The 21,501-nt window shown below is 43.6% G+C and overlaps 1 protein-coding gene across 2 annotated transcripts in view; it reads right to left on the minus strand.

The window, feature by feature from the left end:
- Nucleotides 1–3,956: 3,956 nt before the first annotated feature.
- TMC5 (transmembrane channel like 5) overlaps nucleotides 3,957–21,501 on the minus strand; it is a 50,603-nt gene continuing 33,058 nt past the window's right edge. The window contains exons 12-20 of one of the 2 annotated variants that reach the window (XM_034670316.1): nucleotides 19,399–19,496; nucleotides 17,644–17,739; nucleotides 17,221–17,296; nucleotides 16,900–17,033; nucleotides 14,806–14,979; nucleotides 13,282–13,360; nucleotides 6,586–6,690; nucleotides 5,367–5,409; nucleotides 3,957–4,453 (exon numbers count right to left, since the gene is read on the minus strand). In XM_034670316.1, the coding sequence (XP_034526207.1) occupies nucleotides 4,407–4,453; nucleotides 5,367–5,409; nucleotides 6,586–6,690; nucleotides 13,282–13,360; nucleotides 14,806–14,979; nucleotides 16,900–17,033; nucleotides 17,221–17,296; nucleotides 17,644–17,739; nucleotides 19,399–19,496 (852 nt within the window). In that variant the 3' untranslated portion in view covers nucleotides 3,957–4,406. The remainder of the gene's footprint in view (nucleotides 4,454–5,366; nucleotides 5,410–6,585; nucleotides 6,691–13,281; nucleotides 13,361–14,805; nucleotides 14,980–16,899; nucleotides 17,034–17,220; nucleotides 17,297–17,643; nucleotides 17,740–19,398; nucleotides 19,497–21,501) is intronic. The other variant, XM_034670317.1, reaches the window with a different exon arrangement.

Below are 21,501 nucleotides of genomic sequence, written 5' to 3' on the forward strand. Positions count from 1 at the left end.
TTTTAAAAAAAAAAAAAGAAAAATGTGTTAACAGTGTAATATTGTTAGGAAGATAAAAATTTAAAATGTGGAGGTGCTCTAACACCAAACTACTCAGGGCATGGTGCTCAGACCCACAGGACTAGATAGAAATACAGACTCTCAGGCCCCATCCCTGACCTCACAAATTAGAATCTGCTTTTTAACAAGACCGCAGGTGATTCAGGTAGGCAAAGTACTACACAGGTGTAAGACATTACTTGTACCAGGCAGGTGCAGTCATGAGCCAAGCCAGAGGGGCCCCTCTGCTCCACACCTGAGCTCCTCTCAGCTGGCCATCTCACGGTTGATCAGAGATGTAAATGCTCTGAAAAAGTTCCAACTTAGAGAATTTAGGGAGGTGTCTGTGAAGTGCTACCATAGTGAGACAGTTCCTATTAATGAGCTGACTTCTTACCACCTGTCCTCAATTCAAAGACTATAAAAACATGTCAGTCATATACTATTTTAGTCACTCCTTTCGTAATTGAACTTCAAATAAAATAATCTCATTTCCTCTAAAATGAACTGAGCCATCCATGGCAGCCACGTAAAGGATCAGATCCTGCAGTAATTTAAAAGAGGCTACCTTTTTTTATACTTAAAACTATAGGGATGGGGCGCCTGGGTGGCACAGCGGTTAAGCATCTGCCTTCGGCTCAGGGCGTGATCCCGGCGTTATGGGATCGAGCCCCACATCAGGCTCTTCTGCTATGAGCCTGCTTCTTCCTCTCCCACTCCCCCTGCTTGTGTTCCCTCTCTCGCTGGCTGTCTCTATCTCTGTTGAATAAATAAATAAAATCTTAAAAAAAAAATAAAAATAAATAAAAATAAATAAAAATAAAACTATAGGGATTATCCTGCTTTCAAGCGACTGTTGGAAAGCATAGGTTCCTTTTATCATTTTATACTAACTAAAATAAGGGTTGGAAGAGGAGGATGGGGGTGAGGGGCAAAGGGAGGAGGAAGAAAGAGTCTTAGACTCGTGCTGAACGCAGAGCCCAACACAGGGCTCAATCTCACCAACCCGAGACCACCACTTGACTCAAAACCAAGAGTTGGACGCCCAACAGACCGTGCCAGCCAGGAGCCCCTCCCTAATGCAATATTCTGAGCTCCCTAATTGCATGTTCAGGTAGCTTTTATGGTCAGGCAAGTTTGGAAAGAAGTACAGCAGTCCCCCCTTACCCCTGGGCGGATGCCTGAAGCCCTGGATAGTACCGAACCTTATAAGGTTCCGCTAATGCTATGTTTTCCTATCACACACACCTATGGTTAATTTAGAAATCAGACCCAGTAAGACAGTAACAACAGTAACAATATACTGTAATACAAGTTACGTGAATGTAAGCACTCTCAAAATATTGTTCCGTACTCACCCTTCTTCTCGTGAGGCTACGTGATAAAATGCCTGTGTGAGGAGACAAGGCGAAGTGAGGGACGCAGGTGCTGTGACGTAGTGTTGGGCCACTACTGACCTCCTAACCATTGGTCAGAAGGAGAATCATCTGATTCCTGGCTGCTGTTGACCATGGGTCACTGAAACTTCAAAAAGTAAAACCGTGGATAAGGTGTTCTAGATCCTGGCTCACTAGTCCTCAGCCCTGGCTTTCCACGGAAACCATTTGGGGAGCTTTGAAGAAAAAGTACAGGTGCCTGATTTAGTCGGTCTAGACCGGAGCCTGGGCCTGGCTGTTGTCGGTCAGCTGCCCCTGTGAGTCTGAGAGCAGCCAGTTGCTGAGGACCCTGATGCCTAATGGGAGGCCCTGAGAGGACTGGGAGAGTTGACCCCTCTTATAGAGCTGAACTGTATTGACCCAAAATTCATATGCTGTTTTTCTGAACCCCCCAATACCTCAAAATATAACCATATTTGGATATATGGCCTTTAATTAGGTGAATAAATTATATTAAAGCCATTAGGGTGGGACCTAATCCAATCTGCCCAATGTCCTTATAAGTAGAGGAATTTGGACACATAAAAGTACATGCAAAAAACAAAACAAAAAAAGGTAGATGCAGAGGAAAGACTATGTGAGGACACAGTGAGAAGGTGACCATCTGCAAGCCAAGGAGGCATCAGAAGGAAACCAAAACTGTGAACACTGACAAGGACCAGGACCTTGGACTTTCCCGCCTCCATTTCTGTGGAAAAATAAATTTATGTTGTTTAAGCCAGCCTGTCTCTGCATTTGGTTGTGGCAGCCCTAGCAAGCCAATACATTCCCTATCTCGAACCCAAGGGGGATTTTTTTTTTAAGATTTTATTTATTGATTTGAGAGAGAGAGTGCAGAGCAAGTGAGAAAGAGAGTGAGAGAGAGAGAGCATGAGCAGGGGGGAGGGGCAGAGGCAGAGGGAGAAGCAGGATCCCCACCAAGCAGGGAGCCCTCAGTGCGGGACTCCATCCCAGGACCCTGGGATCATGACCTGAGCTGAAGGGAGATGCTTAACTAACTGAGCCACCCAGGAGCCCCTCAAGCCCGAGTTTTAAAAGCATCCTCACATCCAAATGTGTGTGATACCTACAAACTAGATGTTTCTCCTTTCTTTACACTTCCAGGAGAAGCAGGAGTTGACATAAGTAATGGAGGCAAATGGAGCAGCATTCCAGACACAAGCCCTTAGCATACAGTAAATAAGCAAAAATGCTACTGTCAGGGGGAGTTCATATTTTAGTGGAGAAGCCAAAGCAGCATGAAACAGCATTAAGATGACACCGAGGGGTAAAAATCACTTCAAACATCAGTTCAGTGGGCTGCCTTCACTGACCCCACCGACAAGTCTCCCGTCGCCCCCTGGACTTCTCCTTCACAGCACCTATCACAATTATAATTAGCTAATATTTAATTATTAACTTCCTGTCTAAATTAATCTGCTAGGGACACCAGGGTGGCTCAGTCAGTTGGGCGTCTGCCTTCGGCTCCAAGTCATGATCCCAGGGTCCTGGGATCAAGTCCTGAGTCAGGCTCCCTGCGCAGCAGGGAGTCAGCTTCTCTCTTTCCTTCTGCCCTCTCCCCTCCCACTCATGTCCTCTCTGCCCTCTCTCTCAAGTAAATAAATGTCTTTAAAAAAATAAAATAATCTGCTAGATAATAAGCAAAGGAGGGCACAGACGGTGTCCTGACTTGCTCACCATCTTGTTCACCACTACTTGGCACATATATGTTGAATGAATGAACAAACACTACTAGCAAACACTAGCAGGGATAATACCCAAAAAATTAACTCAGTTGATGAAATTTAGTTGATGAAATGAGTTAACAAATAAATAAGTGAACAAAAACATGAATCCATGACTGAGGATTGATTGGCTGCTTGAGTTTCAAATGCATGTTAAATGTTTTCAAAATCCAGTTCCAATTACATTTCATGATAGTGATGACTCAAGAGGGGACTTCTCCCCTAAGTAATTTGGTCAATTCCACCTTTCTGCTTCAGTTCTAAGTCCAGTCACATGCCTTGCAAATCATTTGGCAAATCTGCAAAAGAATGCTATATGTTGGGGCACCTGGCTGGCTCAGTCGGAAGAGTGTGCCACTATTGATTTCAGGGTTGAGAGTTCAAGCCCCACGATGGGAGGAGAGACTACCTAAATAAAAATTTTTTAAAAGAATGCTATATATACATATGTGTGTGTAGACACACACACAAACACACACATACATATATATTCATTCCACACACACACATATACATACATCTGTATGTTTCACACTTCGCTGTGGGTTTCATGTTCGATTCAACATAAGACTTTGACACTGACTCATGTATCAACCTCACAGGGGTAGAGTCCCAGTCCACACCCACACCAACCCTAGGTCAACCCCAAAGACTCGTAGTCGATATGCAATAAAGTCTGTAGATAAGACCTCTCGTTGTAGCTCACCTTTGGGTAACATGGGGTGGGATATTTGTAGTTCAAAGTCACAAACAAATATAGGTTCCCCAATTCAGAGGCCTCACATCCCTGATTGAGGATTCCATTTTTATTCAGGCTGGACTATTTTCTGAGCACCAGTTTCCAAATTTTTGCCGGGTCTGGGAGGAGAAGTTTCTAAGGACCAATAATTCATATGCACATCTCTTAAAGACTGAATACATAATTCCCAGGTTATCTCTCCCAGGTCTTTATGAACCAGTTTAAATGTTACAATAGTCTTTATTTTAAAATCCCAAATATTTTTTCTTGGAAAATCAGAAATCCAAGTATAAAAAACCAGCAGGGAATGGCCAAATTTGCTTTAATATATACATTGTGGTCAGTTTCCTGTCCTGGCTCATGGCTTGAATTCCCTCCTGGGAAGCTCAGAAAGGCAAGGGTGTCATGGAAGAAGTTGTTCCATCTTTGTCTTTTCATTTGATTTGTGTCTGGCTGCCGCAATAAACATCACGCCTTTGGAGTCTCTTCTTGAACTGATCGCCTAAATCGCAGGTCTAGGTTGGACAGGGAAAAGAGAAGTTAGCACAGATGCACGTGGCCTCATGTCTCCAAGGGAAAGACCAAATTCAAGATCCCATGGCTTCTCACACCTTCTGCCTTTCTGCAATTCTCCCCCTTGAACCCCAATCATTGGGTGCCATCAGTAAATGCTATCCAAAAAGATGGATGGGTTTGTATTCATTCCCCTCTGGCCTCAGCTCCTGATTTTCTTTGGGAAGCCACCCTTCTCCATTCTCAGTCCCTGTGGTCTGCTTGGTTGCACCAGCTCTATCTACAGATCTCCGATCTGGCCAATGAAATCATCACATTTTTGCGGCCACAACAATTGGGTCATGGATGCACACACCACCAGTCACACATTGAGAATTCTGGGTCTCTCATTCGTTCCCACTAGATTTGAATCTGAGAAGGTACAAGAGGCTGATAAAAGCGTCTTGCAATTGTAAGGAAGAGCCTAGTCGAGTAAGGAGCTAACATGGAAAAAAAAGGAACAGAAAGAAACCAGGTTCTGTTTTCTCAACTTCTGGCCATGTCTCAAGCAAGAACTATTCTTGGATTTTTGCTAGAACCAGTTTGGGTCGGTTTTTTTTTTTTTTTAAGATTTTATTTATTTGTTTGAGAGAAAGAGAAAGAAAGATAACACAAGTAGGCAGAGTGGCAGGCAGAGGGAGAGGGAAAAGCAGGCTCCCCGTTGAGCAGAAAGCCCGATGTGGGGCTCGATCCCTGGACCCTGGGATCATGGCTTGAGCTGAAGACAGATGCTTAACCGACTGAGCCACCCAGGTGCCCCTGGGTTGGTTCTTTTCATTGAAAGAGTAACTGATGCATGAGCAGTTCTGACCCTCTATCTTGGGATATATCATTTGGTTAAACTGGGTCTCCTTCAGGGCCAATTTGGCTACTCACCACAAGCAGCATCATGTTCCCCGACATGCAAAGGGCCTGGTTGCTGAAAGGGAATAAAACAGGTGGCCTCATCACTGGAAAAGAATGTAGACTCAGGTCCTGTTGCACAGTTGGTGGGATTTGTGAGCCCCCACTATTTTAATGTAAAGATGTGACGGATGAAAACCAAGGCTCGGGCACAGACAAAGCAAACATGTTTTGTTTGGTCTTCTAGGGAAAGTGATTCCATTAATTTATTCATTTTACAGACATTTACTGAGCATCTACAATATGCCAGGTAATATATTACAGCCCGGGGCTGTAAGGGTACAGACAGGGTCACTGCCTGCATAGGATTAGAGTCAGGCCTCTAGATCCTGTATCTACATCATGATGACAGTATTAATTTGCCCAGATAGAAAATAGCATGCCAGTCTCTTCTGACAAGATCCTAATTTCCGAAAACAAGTGGCATTTGAATTAAGGTGGGTTTACTGTTTCTCCATATTTTCCGGGACACCAAGGAAGCCAGCAAGGGCTTTGGACTTAGACCAGGGTTTCAGACACCTCTTACACCCTCTTGGTAAGCATGAAATTGGTAAAATCTTCTTAAGAGTATGATATGGTAATATCTATTAACATTATCATGTGCATGCCCTGTGGCAAAAATACATAAAAATAATTAAAACAAAAATGTTTCATTACACACTGCTTTTAGTCTTAGAAACAAAAAAACCTGGAAACAACCCAAATGTCCAAATATGTACAGACTGAAACAATGTCAGAAATATAGTATTAAGTGATGAGGGATGGGGTTATGATACTATGTGTATAGTATAGCCCCACTTTTCTAATAAATTAATAAACAAAAGTGCTAATAGATACACGTATATTTGCAGATGCCTAGGGGAAAAGATCTGGAAGAGTATACGCTGAACCATTAACATGGAGTGGCGAGATTTCAGGGTACTTTCCTTCTCAGCGGGATGTACTTCTGGATGATTGGATTATACAAAAGATATATCCAAGCCCCATGAGGGCCTTCACCGTGATAACCCCAGCACTGAGAACAAGGGTCAGCATAGAAAGGGTTGAATAAATACTATTCATTAAATAAAAGACACAGAAATATTTAAACATAGAAAGTAAAGTGCCCTTATCTTATTCTAGTTTCCTGACACACATTTCACAAAAAGGCAAGTCTGTGTCATGAGGACCGCAAGGTGACCTCCAGTCTCACCTCCACATCTCTCCTTTCTAGTGTGAATGAGCTGGTGTTCGCCCTCTTCTCTGCATCCTGCAGCTTGGTCAGCTTTTCTATCAGGAACATTTTATCTTTGCCTTCCTGCCAAGAAGGAAAACAAAAACAAGAACAAAAACATGGAGGATGCTGTGAGGTTGAGAAGCAAATGATGGAAAGAAGGTTGATTTTTTTTTTTTTAGGCAGGTAGAGTCCCAGACACAGGATAGAAACTGCCGCCATGTTTTTTTTTTTTTTTTTTGCATAGCAGAAGAGCCTGATGTGGGGGCTCGATCCCATAATGCCGGGATCACGCCCTGAGCCGAAGGCAGACACTTAACCGCTGTGCCACCCAGGCGCCCCAGGGAGAGAGAGTCTTAAGCAGACTCTGCACTGAGCAGAGCCCAACGTAGGGCTTGATCTCATGACCCTGAGATTATGACCTGAGCTGAAACCAAGAGTCGGTGGCTACACTGACTGGGCTACCCAAGTGCCCCCACCATATTTTCTCTTAATGAAAGAGAAGAAACCTTTCACAGCAAAGCCAAATCATCCCCCATAGCCGCCCTGACTTGTAACGTTTTCCTCTCAAGCAATTCTTCTAGCAGGCTCGAGTAGCAGCCTCTCTACCTTGCTGCTGAAAGCAACTTAAATGCCACTGTCTGAAGGCCCAGGACAAATGGGGTATAGTAGCCCCCTTCTTGGCATGCCCTGCATCTCAGAACCCCGTCTGGGCACCCAGCATTGCTGCCCTGTCCTCCCACTGAGAATGTCAAAGCTTACAGCTCTGCATCTAGGGACATCAAACATATTTCACTTGTCAAAGTTACTAGCATCAATGGAGTAGACCCAGATAAAGAATTCTCAAATTGGGAAGGGAAACAAAGGAAGGGGGATGTCTTCCCCAGAAGCATGAATCACGTACCTGTGAAGCTGCTGCAGATGGGAGCATGGAATATTCCACCAGTGCTGAAGTGCGCTAGCAAGCACCATGAATGGTCTGGCCAGTCTAGATCAATCCCATTTCCTGTGCCCTTGTTTCTCCTTAAACTTTCACCCACAAATTTGAGCATCTAACAATTACTATTATCATGTAGCATCCAACAGTTATTGCTGTGGTATTTGCTTCATAATGATTTTCTTTTTTCTTAAAGGTTTTATTTATTTATTTGACAGAGAGAGAGAGAGAGAGAGAGAGCACAAGCAGGGGGAGGGGGAGAAGCAGGCTCTCCGCTGAGCAAGGAGGCCAATGTAGGGCTCGATCCCAGGACCCTGGGATCATGACCTGAGCCGAAGGCAGATGCCCAACTGACTGAGCCACCCAGGCACCCCTCATAATAATTTTCTATTTCCCTCATTCCTTCTAGATTTATTCACTGGAATTCTGCAAGAAAGAGCTGTCCTTGGGAATTGGCATTTTAAACAAGTCCTCTTGGATATGGTCAACTTGTTTGGAAATTGCTGGTCTCTAGCAGCTGTTTCCATACTCTAGTGCCAATTAGAATTACCTGGAGAGCTTGCAAAAATGCAAACTCCTAGGATTTATCCAAAAGATCTTGACTCAGGGAGGCAAAGCTGCATTGTAGTTAAGAGTACAAACTTTGGAACTGCCCAGTTCAAATCCCACCATTTACTAGCCCTGTGACTTTGCGCAGGTCGTTTCACTAAGTAAGCCTTAGTTTCCTTAATTTTAAAATAGGGATTAAAGATCTATATGCCCCACAGAGAATAATAAAAATTAAATGAGAATTTTTGTTCATTATTTAGCATATGCCAGGCATCATGTAAGTGCTCAACAAATGTTATCAGTTGCCATTACTGGCTGAAGGAGATGAGGGGAATAGGAATTTGCATTTTTAATCAGCACCCAAGAGTTTCCAATGTAGGTGATCGTATTTTGAGAAGGATTGCTTCTGAGCCTATCCCGAGCCTCTTAGTCTGGGTTCTTCTGGAGACAACAAGCCTGTCTTTGTGGTCCATCCTCTGGGCAAGACTCCCAAGCAAGCAGGCCTGCAATGATGCTTTTGGTGCCTCCCTGAAATGATGCCATCTAAATTCCTCCCCAGTTTACTTGGTACTGCTCTTACAACAGAAGGTTTTAAAATCAAATCCCTCCCCTGTTAAGATCTTCTTAAGACTTGCCCAAGACATTCAAAGTGCTGCATCAGAAAAATGCAGGCGATGCTTGTGGGGACAAGGCAGGAGAATGAACATAATTAATCCATGCCCTTTCCTTACATCATATAAAGGGCCAACCCAAGTGATCTGAAACCCCAAAGATTCAAGCAGATAGAACCCTGGGGAATCCTGCTTCTTTACCATGTTCTGAGATGTAAGTGTTCATGTCATAATTCTATTGGTATTTATAAGGAAAGGGAACCAGCCCAGTAGCAACGAGCATCCCTATTCCCAGACTGTGGTCTCTAAATACCATTTCACCAGGACAAATGTCTGATGTTCTGGGACAGGTAATGAACAAGAAGAGCCTGGAACATCGTGTCCTTCCAGACAGCAAGTAAGCTATCCAAGACTTCTGGTATCATAAGGGGCACCTGGTTGGCTCAGCTGGTAGCAGCTGCCTTTGGCTTGGGTCGTGATCCCAGGGTCCTGGGACCAGGTGGGCCTCTCTGCTCAGTGGGGGGCTTGCTTCTCCCTCTCCGTCTGCAGCTCCCCCTGCTTGTGCTCTCTCTCTCTCTCTCTGTGTCAAATAAATTAAATATTAAAAAAAAAAAAACTTCTGGGGTCATGTCAAAAGAGCCCAGTATCTAATCCAAAAGGATTTCCACTAGCAAAGCATGAGACTATTTAAGCATAAACAAATTATTATAATAGAAAGATGTCCAAGTATACTTAAATCTATGAATCCATAGGATAATTTTAAAATCCTCACTGGCCACATTCGGAGGTTGGTAGGCATAGCGCGTCGAATAGTATCTCCCTTTTAAACAGATATGTCCAATTTATCCTAACCCCAGTACCTGCGAATGTGGCCTTGTTTGGAAATGAGGCCTTTGCAGATGTAATTAAAGATTCTGGGATAAGACCCTTCTGGAAGAGGATGAACCCTAAATTCAATGGCAAGTCCCTAGAAGAGAAGGAGAAACAGACACATGGGAAAAAAGAACTTACAAAGATGGAGGCAGAGACAGCTGTTAGGAAGCCCTGAGCCAAGAAACAGCCAGGTTAGCCAGAGGCCTCCAGAAGAAGCTAGGAGAGGCATGGAACAGATTCTCTCTCAGAGCTCCAGAAGGTACCAACCCTGCTGACACCTTGATCTTGGACTTCTGGTGTCCAGAACTGTGAGAGAATAAACTTCTGTTACCTTAAGCCACCAAGTTTGTGGTTATTTGCTATGGCAGGCCCTAAGAACCTAATACCCTAGGGTACCAACCCATCATTTCAAAAACTGGTAAATAAAGGGGAAAAAATCAGGCATCTGCATTGCCTTTCCTCTGTAAATTGTATTACAAGGTAATCAAATAGTTGGTGAACAAAAATTCCTTTTTTCATGAAGAATTCTAGCTAATCAATGCAGAAGAATTTCCAGGGGTAGAGTACCACTATTTTGTCATCTCTAATGGCATCAGTGGGTCTTCTAGGCAATATTCATCAAAGGCTGCAAAATCCATCAGGTGCAAGGTGGATGGAGAGGCTTATCATGGATGGGTCAGGCCAACAAAGCATGGACGCACTGATTACTTTTAACATCACACAAAAATAGACAACTGCATATTTTATGTCTCGAGGTGATGCCGTAAGAAGTGCATGGCATCATCTATGAAGTATTCTGGATAAAACACTGAATCTGGATTTAATCAGGTTTTTAAATCTCACCACCAGGGTATGGGAAATTAAAAGAAAAAAGAAACATGGTAAGCACCACGGCAATGTTGCAAATCAGATATATCCAGAATGTAAGAACTACCACAAGACAAATGATCTGGTTTCTTCAACAATAAATGGCAAGAGAGGAAGGGTGAAACATTATAGATGAAACAAGAGACATATCAACCAAAAGCAACCTGTGGCACTTTCTCAGACCCTGATTTGAACAACCCTACTNGGCTTGCTTCTCCCTCTCCGTCTGCAGCTCCCCCTGCTTGTGCTCTCTCTCTCTCTCTCTGTGTCAAATAAATTAAATATTAAAAAAAAAAAAACTTCTGGGGTCATGTCAAAAGAGCCCAGTATCTAATCCAAAAGGATTTCCACTAGCAAAGCATGAGACTATTTAAGCATAAACAAATTATTATAATAGAAAGATGTCCAAGTATACTTAAATCTATGAATCCATAGGATAATTTTAAAATCCTCACTGGCCACATTCGGAGGTTGGTAGGCATAGCGCGTCGAATAGTATCTCCCTTTTAAACAGATATGTCCAATTTATCCTAACCCCAGTACCTGCGAATGTGGCCTTGTTTGGAAATGAGGCCTTTGCAGATGTAATTAAAGATTCTGGGATAAGACCCTTCTGGAAGAGGATGAACCCTAAATTCAATGGCAAGTCCCTAGAAGAGAAGGAGAAACAGACACATGGGAAAAAAGAACTTACAAAGATGGAGGCAGAGACAGCTGTTAGGAAGCCCTGAGCCAAGAAACAGCCAGGTTAGCCAGAGGCCTCCAGAAGAAGCTAGGAGAGGCATGGAACAGATTCTCTCTCAGAGCTCCAGAAGGTACCAACCCTGCTGACACCTTGATCTTGGACTTCTGGTGTCCAGAACTGTGAGAGAATAAACTTCTGTTACCTTAAGCCACCAAGTTTGTGGTTATTTGCTATGGCAGGCCCTAAGAACCTAATACCCTAGGGTACCAACCCATCATTTCAAAAACTGGTAAATAAAGGGGAAAAAATCAGGCATCTGCATTGCCTTTCCTCTGTAAATTGTATTACAAGGTAATCAAATAGTTGGTGAACAAAAATTCCTTTTTTCATGAAGAATTCTAGCTAATCAATGCAGAAGAATTTCCAGGGGTAGAGTACCACTATTTTGTCATCTCTAATGGCATCAGTGGGTCTTCTAGGCAATATTCATCAAAGGCTGCAAAATCCATCAGGTGCAAGGTGGATGGAGAGGCTTATCATGGATGGGTCAGGCCAACAAAGCATGGACGCACTGATTACTTTTAACATCACACAAAAATAGACAACTGCATATTTTATGTCTCGAGGTGATGCCGTAAGAAGTGCATGGCATCATCTATGAAGTATTCTGGATAAAACACTGAATCTGGATTTAATCAGGTTTTTAAATCTCACCACCAGGGTATGGGAAATTAAAAGAAAAAAGAAACATGGTAAGCACCACGGCAATGTTGCAAATCAGATATATCCAGAATGTAAGAACTACCACAAGACAAATGATCTGGTTTCTTCAACAATAAATGGCAAGAGAGGAAGGGTGAAACATTATAGATGAAACAAGAGACATATCAACCAAAAGCAACCTGTGGCACTTTCTCAGACCCTGATTTGAACAACCCTACTGTAAATGACACTTCATAGGGGCACCTAGGTGGCTCAGATGGTTAAGCCTCTGCCTTTGGCTCGGGTCATGATCTCCGGTTCTAGGATCAAGCCCTAAGTCGGGCTTCCAGCTCATCCGGGAGTCTTCTTCCTCTCCCTCTGCCTCTCCCCCTGCTTGTGCTCTCTCTGTTTCTCTCTCAAATGAATAAATAAAATCTTTAATAAAAAAAAAAAGGATGGTCCAGAAAATTTGACCATTGATTGCAAATGAGATGATATAAGGAATTATTATACTTTTTTTTTTTTTAAAGATTTATTTATTTATTTATTTGACAGAGATAGAGACAGCCAGTGAGAGAGGGAACACAAGCAGGGGGAGTGGGAGAGGAAGAAGCAGGCTCACAGCAGAGGAGCCTGATGTGGGGCTCGATCCCACAACGCNAGGATGGTCCAGAAAATTTGACCATTGACTGCAAATGAGATGATAGTAAGGAATTATTATACTTTCTTTTAGGCATGACGATGGTACTGTGGTTATGTTTTTTAAAAGTCTGTATCTCCATCGGGCTCCCTGCTTAGAAGGGAGCCTGCTTCTCCCTCTTCTCCAGGCTTGTGCTCTCTCTTGCTATCTCTGTCTCTCTCTCTCTCTCAAATAAGTAAATAAAATCTTTTTTTAAAAAAAGTCGGGTTCTCTTAGGCACGTAGAAATTTTTTATAGAAAAAATTATTAAGTCTAAGATTTGCTTTATTTTTTTGATCTTTTTTTTAGATTTTATTTATTTATTTGACAGAGAGGGAGGCAGCGAGAGAGGGAACACAAGCAGAGGGAGTGGAGTGGGAGAGGAAGAAGCAGGCTTCCCGCCGAGCAGGGAGCCTGATGCAGGGCTCGATCCCAGAACGCTGGGATCATGACCTGAGCCGAAGGCAGACGCTTAATGGCTGAGCCACCCAGTGCCCCTAAGATTTGCTTTAAAATAATCCAGAGATGATGAGCACTAGGTGTTATACATAACTAATGAATCAATGAACACTAAAAAGTAACAACAACAACAACAATAANGCAACAGCAACAATAAGAAGAAATAAGAGTATAGAAATGTTGACGGTAGCTGGCACTGGGTGGTGGGAAGGTGTGGGTTCAATGAACTATTTTGGAGTATGTCTGGAAGTTTTCATTATAAAATGTTACAAAAAAGTGGGAGGAGGATAACAGAGGGACTAATGGAACTTACATTAATAATCTGTTCATGGAGCAGTCTGATCATAATCTTCCTTCCCTCTGTGATCTGCCAGTAAAGGTAGGTTATGATTCTAGAAGAGAAGAAAAGAAAGAATGACAGACACTTTTGCCAAAGTTTTGCAGGCCCCAAATTCCAAAAGCGTGCCAAGAAACTGAGATATGTGCTTGCAAGCGGATTTTGGCCCGACAGTGTTCCTAAAAAGTTGTGTCTGGGTGAGTTACAGGTTAAATACATCAGAGTAACGGTTTTAGGGGCACCTGGGTGGCTCAGTCAGTTACATGTCTGCCTTCAGCTCGGGTCACGATCTCAGGGTCCTGGAATTGAGCCCCAAGTAGGGTTTCTTGCTCAGCGGGGAGTCTGCTTTCCCTTCTCTCTCTGACCCTCCCCCCCCAACTCATGCTCTCTCAAGTAAATAAATAAAAATTTTTTAAAAAGAGAGCGCGCGCACAATGGTTCTCGACCTGGCTGCACATGGAATCACATAAGAGATGGAAAAAAGACTCATTCCATGGCCTCTTCTCAGATCAATTAACTGATCTTCTCTGGGTATAGGGCCAGACAACAGTATTTTTAGAAATTACACATGATTCTCACATGCAGCCAGATTTTGTGAATCTGGACAGTGTTATTCAAACCTCAATGTGATACAAATTCCCTGGGAGTTTGTCAAAATGCAGATTCTGGGATTCTGTAGGTCTGGGGTAGGGCCCAAGATTCTGGATTTCTAACAAGCTCCCCAGTGAATCGGAAGTATGATGCAACAAGCCTAAGCATTTTAAAGAGGCCAGTGGCAACCTAGTGAAGGGAAGGGAGGGCATGACCGGGGGCGAGGACACCCAGGTTCTAGTCCCTGTGTTACTCATAGGCTGTGCAGCCTGGAACCTATCACTGCAAGTCAGCCTGCCTCTGTGTCATCACTTCCACCTGTAAAACCAACTGTTCACGCAGGAAGATGAACCTGGTCTTGGCAGATCTGTTTTTTCACAAGAAGTCAGAAATCGATCATTTTTATTTGTAAATGGAAGAACGTTATCCTACCTACCAACAATGCCCAACCCATTTCGAAGTAATCACACTCTCAGAAAGAATCACACGTTTAATTTTCCTAAACAGTCTCAAATCCAAATTTTCATTTTGTTTTCATGTTATTTCTTAAGAGGGGCATGCAGGTATTGTTTTCTTCATAAAACAGGCAAAAACAGGGGCGCCTGCGTGGCACAGGGGCATCTGGGTGGCACAGCGGTTAAGCGTCTGCCTTCGGCTCAGGGCGTGATCCCGGCGTTATGGGATCGAGCCCCGCATCAGNCCCCAAAAAACACAAAAAACAAAAATGAAAAATGTAGGACAAGATGATAGTAAGTAACTTTTTAAAAAATTCAAGGGCAAAGTCAGGAGCACCTAGAACACGGAGCTACACTGTAGCCCTTTGCTTTCCTGGCAAACCTCCCCCAGACTATCCACCGGCAGAGTTACCAGTATGTTTCCCCCACCAGGTTCCGGAAGTGATCCACTTACAGCACAATGAGGGTGAGGATGAAAAAGAAATGCACACTTCCGATGAGGTTTCGGTAGATCCAAACAACCCACAGGTAGCTGGGCCTTTTACTCAGGGTGTCGATCCAGCCATAGATGGAGTGAATGAAGAAGGGCAGACCTCGGAAGGGGCCACAGTCAGCTGAAGGTTTCAATCTGGTAAAACAAGGGACAGAAAAACCTCCCTAGCCTAAGATTCGGGTATAGCTTTTCCTAGAATCAAACCGTCCTTTCTGGGCTCTGGATCTGGAACCAGCAATTCTAGCCCGCTGTACACATACCCTCCTCCCAGAGGAAACCGTCTCCCTCACGGCCTCAGCTGGGGCATTTTGTACCCGTGATCTGTGCTCTGAGGACCTGTTTCCAGACAGGCTTCTCACTGGATCTACTGGTCGCCAACTGGGATTACTGACTTGAAGAAATGAACTGGGTGATCAGATTCTTTTTCCGGGGAACTCAAACTAAGAAATACGAAGAGGGGATCTTGTGATCTGTGGAAACTGAAGTTGGGGCAATGGTGGCCATGTGTAGTCAGTTGTTAAGAACCAGCAGAAACTAGAGGGAAACTAGGAACTGGTTGGGAAGAGAGAGAAAAGAGAGAAGCAAAGACATCATAAAACAGAGGAGCCTGCCCTGAAGCCACTTGAGTTCCTGATGTTTCTAGTTCTGCTTAGGTCCTAAAAGTTAACTCATTCATTCACTTATTCATTCAATAAAAGTTTACTGCACCTGTACCAGGCACTGTACTAGATATTAAGCCTTGGGGACTCCATAATAAACAAGACAGACATGGACTCCGCCCTGTCGGGTTCACATTTTAGTAAGAAAGACGGACAACTAGGGACACCTGGGTGGCTCAGTCGGTTAAGCATCTGCCTTCAGCTCAGGTCATGATCCCAGGGTCCTGGGATGGAGTCCTGCATCAGGCTTCCTGCTCAGCGAGAAGCCTGCTTCTCCCTCTGCCTCTGCCCCTCCCCCTGCTTGTGCACACACACTCTCTCTAATAAATAAAATCTTTAAAAAAAATAAACTATGAGAAAAAAAAGAAAGATGAACAACTAATGAGTAATGATTAAACAAAGATTCAAATGAAGGCATTTCTGACCATGAACGATGAAAAGAAACTGCCCTGAGAGAGAGAAGATGAGGAACTGACATAGATAAGCATGAGGGAGCAAGAGGGTCACATCTTGAAGATGACTTCTGAGCCGAGAACCAGAGGGTTGACAGAAGGCCACCAAGCAAAGGGAGTAGGGAGAACACTTCGAACAGAGAACTCCACCCCGTGTCAGGAGAGGCTCACCGGGTCCCGGGCATGGAGCAAGAGCCTTGAGGAGGTGGAGCCTTCCTTCAGGTGAGGTTGGAGAGTTAGGAGGGAACCAGCTCAAGCAGGGCATTTTGGTGCATTTTGCTGAAGTTCTGTCCCCATTCTGGGAAGTTGCTGTACTTCAAGGAAGTGAGGAAGCTGTGCCCAGTCGCCTGATGGGTGGTGACCAAACTAAGATCTATTCCCTCCCTTTGATGTTGCATCTGCTGATTTCCAAGGGAACTTGGGTTAAACAATGCATTAAGCATGTCTTCTCACTCTGATGTTCTGACATCTGGGGCCTTACTGCCCCTGGAGAGATGGCCCTTTCCGGGTCATATCCCACCCTCAGGGTCACTATCCCTGTGCCCTGATCACGGGCCAGAGCGAGGTACCAGACAACTCCAGACAGCCCCTATACCTCAAAACCCGCTGAAATTGTTCCAACTAGCCAATCCTAAACCTGCCTACCTTGTCTTGCCCTTTCCTCCCCATGGAAACCACAACAAAGGCTCTTGCTCACATTTTCTCCTCACTCCCTCTGCATCCTGACCAATCCTGGGGCTTCCTCACGTGGCCCTCTGTGGTGCGGTATTCCCACCTCCCCACCACAACTTCTACTGGGGTCTGAGAATAACAAATCATCTTTTCAACAGCATTCACCTTTTGATCTGCTGGCCTCACCATAACTTAATAATAATAAAGCCAACATGTTAAAACACTCACCCACCCCTTCTCTAAGACCTCACCACGAGGCCACTACCTCCTACCTCCAGATGGTGATGGCCAGGGTGCACAGGACCCCGGTGAAGGATGGGAAAAAGAGCAAGAAGATGAAGAATGTCATCATCTGTGAGGCTCGCCAGGCTTTGCTTGGAGGCTGGAAATTCATCATCAGGCTGATCTGAAGAGAGAGAAACAGCCACATCCCACCTGTGGCCGAGAAGTAGGCCAGAGGGACCCCAGCCAGGCACTGGCTTCCTGATACCCTTCCCAGCACCACCCCCCACCACCCTCAGTGCAATTCTGACCACCACTGAGTCACACAGGACTGAGAGAAACTAACTGATTCCAACTTCAGACTGACTCACATTTTTGACGTAAAACATGATGAAAAGAGTAATCATTTGGATAAAAGGCAGCAGAGGGCAGAAGAAGGTTCCAATCCTATGAGGGAAAAGCAGTGTCAGAGGTCAGGGGGAGACACACAGAGTGGGGAGTGGGGGCAGATACAGGGTGTGGAGGGTGTTATGGGCTGAACTGTGTTTCTCCAAAAGGATATGTTGGAGTCCTAACCCCTAGTACCTTGGAATGAGATTATATTTGGAGATGTTTGGAGATAAGGCCTTTAAAGAGGTAATTAAGGTAAAATGAGGTCACTAGGGTGGGCCCTAATGCTATATGACTAGTGTCCTATCACAGTTTTTTTAAAAGTGCTCATAAGGGTAACAATAGCCACAACATCCCCACTTACAAAATATTTCTAAGTCAGTCTGAAGATTTTCAAAACTTACCACACCAGAGTTTGTGCATAGATCAGTTCCAAGACATTCCTGGCAATGTCAAACTCCTGTAAGCCAAGACTTGTCATAAACTGCATTCCAATGAGTCTGTGAAAACGTCACTGAGTTTAGTCTCCAAATCATCAACTCTCTCCTTCAAAAGATTCCCCACAATCAACAAAGGAGAGCCTCATCAGTTTGAAATAAAGTCATAAGTTTTCTTGCAAATGTTTGAAAAGTTCCAAGTATAAGCATATTTCCAAAGAAATAATTGAAGGAATTGAGGGAAAATGGACTCAATACAATGCATTCAAATAGAGGTATGGCTGAAGAGGTTTAAAAAGATTCTAGAGGAGCGCCTGGGTGGCTCAGGTTAAGCATCTGACTCTTGATTTTGGCTCACGTAATAACATCAGGGTTGTGAGATTGAGTCCTGCGTCAGGCTCTCTGCTGGGCACGGATCCTGTTTAAGATTCTCTCTCTCCCTCTCCCTCTGCCCCTTCCCCCACTCTAAAAAAAAAAAAAAAAGAAAAATTCTAGAGAACATTATTTAAGTTATCCCACCTGCTATTTAAATAGTAAATTATAAGCTAACAATAGATATTATTCAAATGAGATCATTATTAAAATTATCCTATTATCTTATTTATACCATTCTTTGCTTGTTCAACCATTTTCACAGGGACCAGATAAATTCAGCACCTCACCCAAATAAACTGAACATTTTTCCAGTTTTGATTACTCCTATTGGATTAACAGTGTCTGCGCATTTTCTAAATCCACAAGAGGAAGCCAAGGTCTCCATTTATTCTGAGGAAACTTGAGACCAGTTCGAATTCTTCATACAGAGAGGATGCTCATTAAAAAAAAAAAAAGAAAGAAAGAAACTGCCATAAAAAAAACCAAAACAAACAAAACAAAACAAAACAAAAACACCTCCTCACCTTTACGTCCAGACCCTGGACAGAGGCTGTAATAAAAGCGAACTTGGGCAGACTGAGTGAGGAGATTGGGCATGCAACGTACCCACTGAGGAAAGAAACTTCACGTTATGTCATCCTATCATGGGGGCAGCTTGCAGAAGAAACATGTAAGTGTCTACAAGGAATGAGATGCTCAGCTTATTATTAACAAATAAATGAACCAATCAATAAAAGAGGACTCTATGGGCCAGTGATAACACTGCCTCAATTCTGCATACCTGGCCCCTAAAATAACAGCATATTAATCAAATTCAATTAAATGAATCATGACATAAATCGAGATGTACTCTCTGGGAGAGATGCCACAGCTGAGTGATAAGATTAATAACAGCAAACACCACAATGATTTGCAGTGTGACCCCATTTTTGTCTTTGAAATTATATAACACAGACACACACACAAAGCAGTTTGTGCACAGAAAAATCTGGAAGGCTATACACTAGAATTAAAATTATCTATGGTGGAAACTCAAATGACTTTCAGTTTCTGTGTTTTATTTCTAGCACTTTTTTTTTTTCAAGAAAAGGTTGTAAAGGTCTAGCTGAACCAAATGAACCTGGACCACAGGACTGTCAGATAAAAGAGAAATATCGGTTAATTCCGAAGAATGCAGTACCCCAAAGAACAAAAGGCAGACTTGTAACAGTGCATGCTAAAGTGTATAAGGGACACTTATGTTCTAGGTATGTAAGTATAAAGGATACCCATACTTCCTGCTCAGCCAAGACTAGGGCTCTGGTTCCAACACCAGGCATTAATTACTCAAGGCTGACAGATATTTACCTCCTCAGGAACTCGCCCAGGAAGGAATCAGCTAAAGAGAACACAAAATCCATCAGAAGGAGTCGATAGATTTCCTGGCCAATGAGGGTTTCCCAACACTGAAAGGCAAACAAGAATCAGGAGATGGGGGGGGGCGCCTGGGTGGCACAGTCGTTAAGCATCTGCCTTCGGCTCAGGGCATGATCCCGGCATTCTGGGATTGAGCCCCACATCAGGCTCCTCTGCTAGGAGCCTGCTTTCCTCTCCCGCTCCCCCTGCTTGTGTTCCCTCTCTCGCTGGCTGTCTCTCTCTGTCAAATAAAAAAATAAATAAAATCTTAAAAAAAAAAAAAAAGAATCAGGATATGGGAAGGGGCTGTTGCTTCCCACTCAGTTCCCACCTGTTCCTGGCATCCTGCACTCATTAGGACATGGCTGGTGGCTCAGTTTGACCGAATTCTTGTGTACCCAGAAAAGCAGACCCACTCTGGGCAGAGATGCACCATTAATTTGTTGAGTTTGTTTTCAAGGGTGTTTATTCCCCTTCTGTGCCTCTTCTTCCCCAGTAAGTCTTGTCCCCCACATGTACCCCAAACTTTTCCTTCTCACNGGCAGCAGAGGGCAGAAGAAGGTTCCAATCCTATGAGGAAAAAGCAGTGTCAGAGGTCAGGGGGAGACACACAGAGTGGGGAGTGGGGGCAGATACAGGGTGTGGAGGGTGTTATGGGCTGAACTGTGTTGGAGTCCTAACCCCTAGTACCTTGGAATGAGATTATATTTGGAGATATTTGGAGATAAGGCCTTTAAAGAGGTAATTAAGGTAAAATGAGGTCACTAGGGTGGGCCCTAATGCTATATGACTAGTGTCCTATCACAGTTTTTTTAAAAGTGCTCATAAGGGTAACAATAGCCACAACATCCCCACTTACAAAATATTTCTAAGTCAGTCTGAAGATTTTCAAAACTTACCACACCAGAGNTCTCCAAAAGGATATGTTGGAGTCCTAACCCCTAGTACCTTGGAATGAGATTATATTTGGAGATGTTTGGAGATAAGGCCTTTAAAGAGGTAATTAAGGTAAAATGAGGTCACTAGGGTGGGCCCTAATGCTATATGACTAGTGTCCTATCACAGTTTTTTTAAAAGTGCTCATAAGGGTAACAATAGCCACAACATCCCCACTTACAAAATATTTCTAAGTCAGTCTGAAGATTTTCAAAACTTACCACACCAGAGTTTGTGCATAGATCAGTTCCAAGACATTCCTGGCAATGTCAAACTCCTGTAAGCCAAGACTTGTCATAAACTGCATTCCAATGAGTCTGTGAAAACGTCACTGAGTTTAGTCTCCAAATCATCAACTCTCTCCTTCAAAAGATTCCCCACAATCAACAAAGGAGAGCCTCATCAGTTTGAAATAAAGTCATAAGTTTTCTTGCAAATGTTTGAAAAGTTCCAAGTATAAGCATATTTCCAAAGAAATAATTGAAGGAATTGAGGGAAAATGGACTCAATACAATGCATTCAAATAGAGGTATGGCTGAAGAGGTTTAAAAAGATTCTAGAGGAGCGCCTGGGTGGCTCAGGTTAAGCATCTGACTCTTGATTTTGGCTCACGTAATAACATCAGGGTTGTGAGATTGAGTCCTGCGTCAGGCTCTCTGCTGGGCACGGATCCTGTTTAAGATTCTCTCTCTCCCTCTCCCTCTGCCCCTTCCCCCACTCTAAAAAAAAAAAAAAAAAAAAAATTNCTCTTCTTCCCCAGTAAGTCTTGTCCCCCACATGTACCCCAAACTTTTCCTTCTCACTATCTCTCCTCTTAAAACTTTTCATCCCTTTTCTATGCTCTCTGGATCCCATTTCTCAGCCAGGGAGAGTAGAAGGCATCAATGGCAATAATGCCATCACTCTTTTTATTAACCTTATGAAAATTTATTAATAATGCTTGATTAAGAAAGTGGCCTAAGGGGGCACCTGGGTGGCTCAGTTGGTTAAGTGTCTACCTTTGGCTCAGGACATGATCCCAGGGTCCTGGGATAGAGCTCCACATTGGGCTCCCTGCTCAGTGGGGAGCCTGTTTCTCCCTCTGCCTGTTGCTCCCCCTTCTTGTGCTCTCTCTCTTTC

This window comes from Ailuropoda melanoleuca, chromosome 10 (assembly GCF_002007445.2).
Source record: "Ailuropoda melanoleuca isolate Jingjing chromosome 10, ASM200744v2, whole genome shotgun sequence".
NCBI classification, from domain to species: Eukaryota; Metazoa; Chordata; class Mammalia; order Carnivora; family Ursidae; genus Ailuropoda; species Ailuropoda melanoleuca.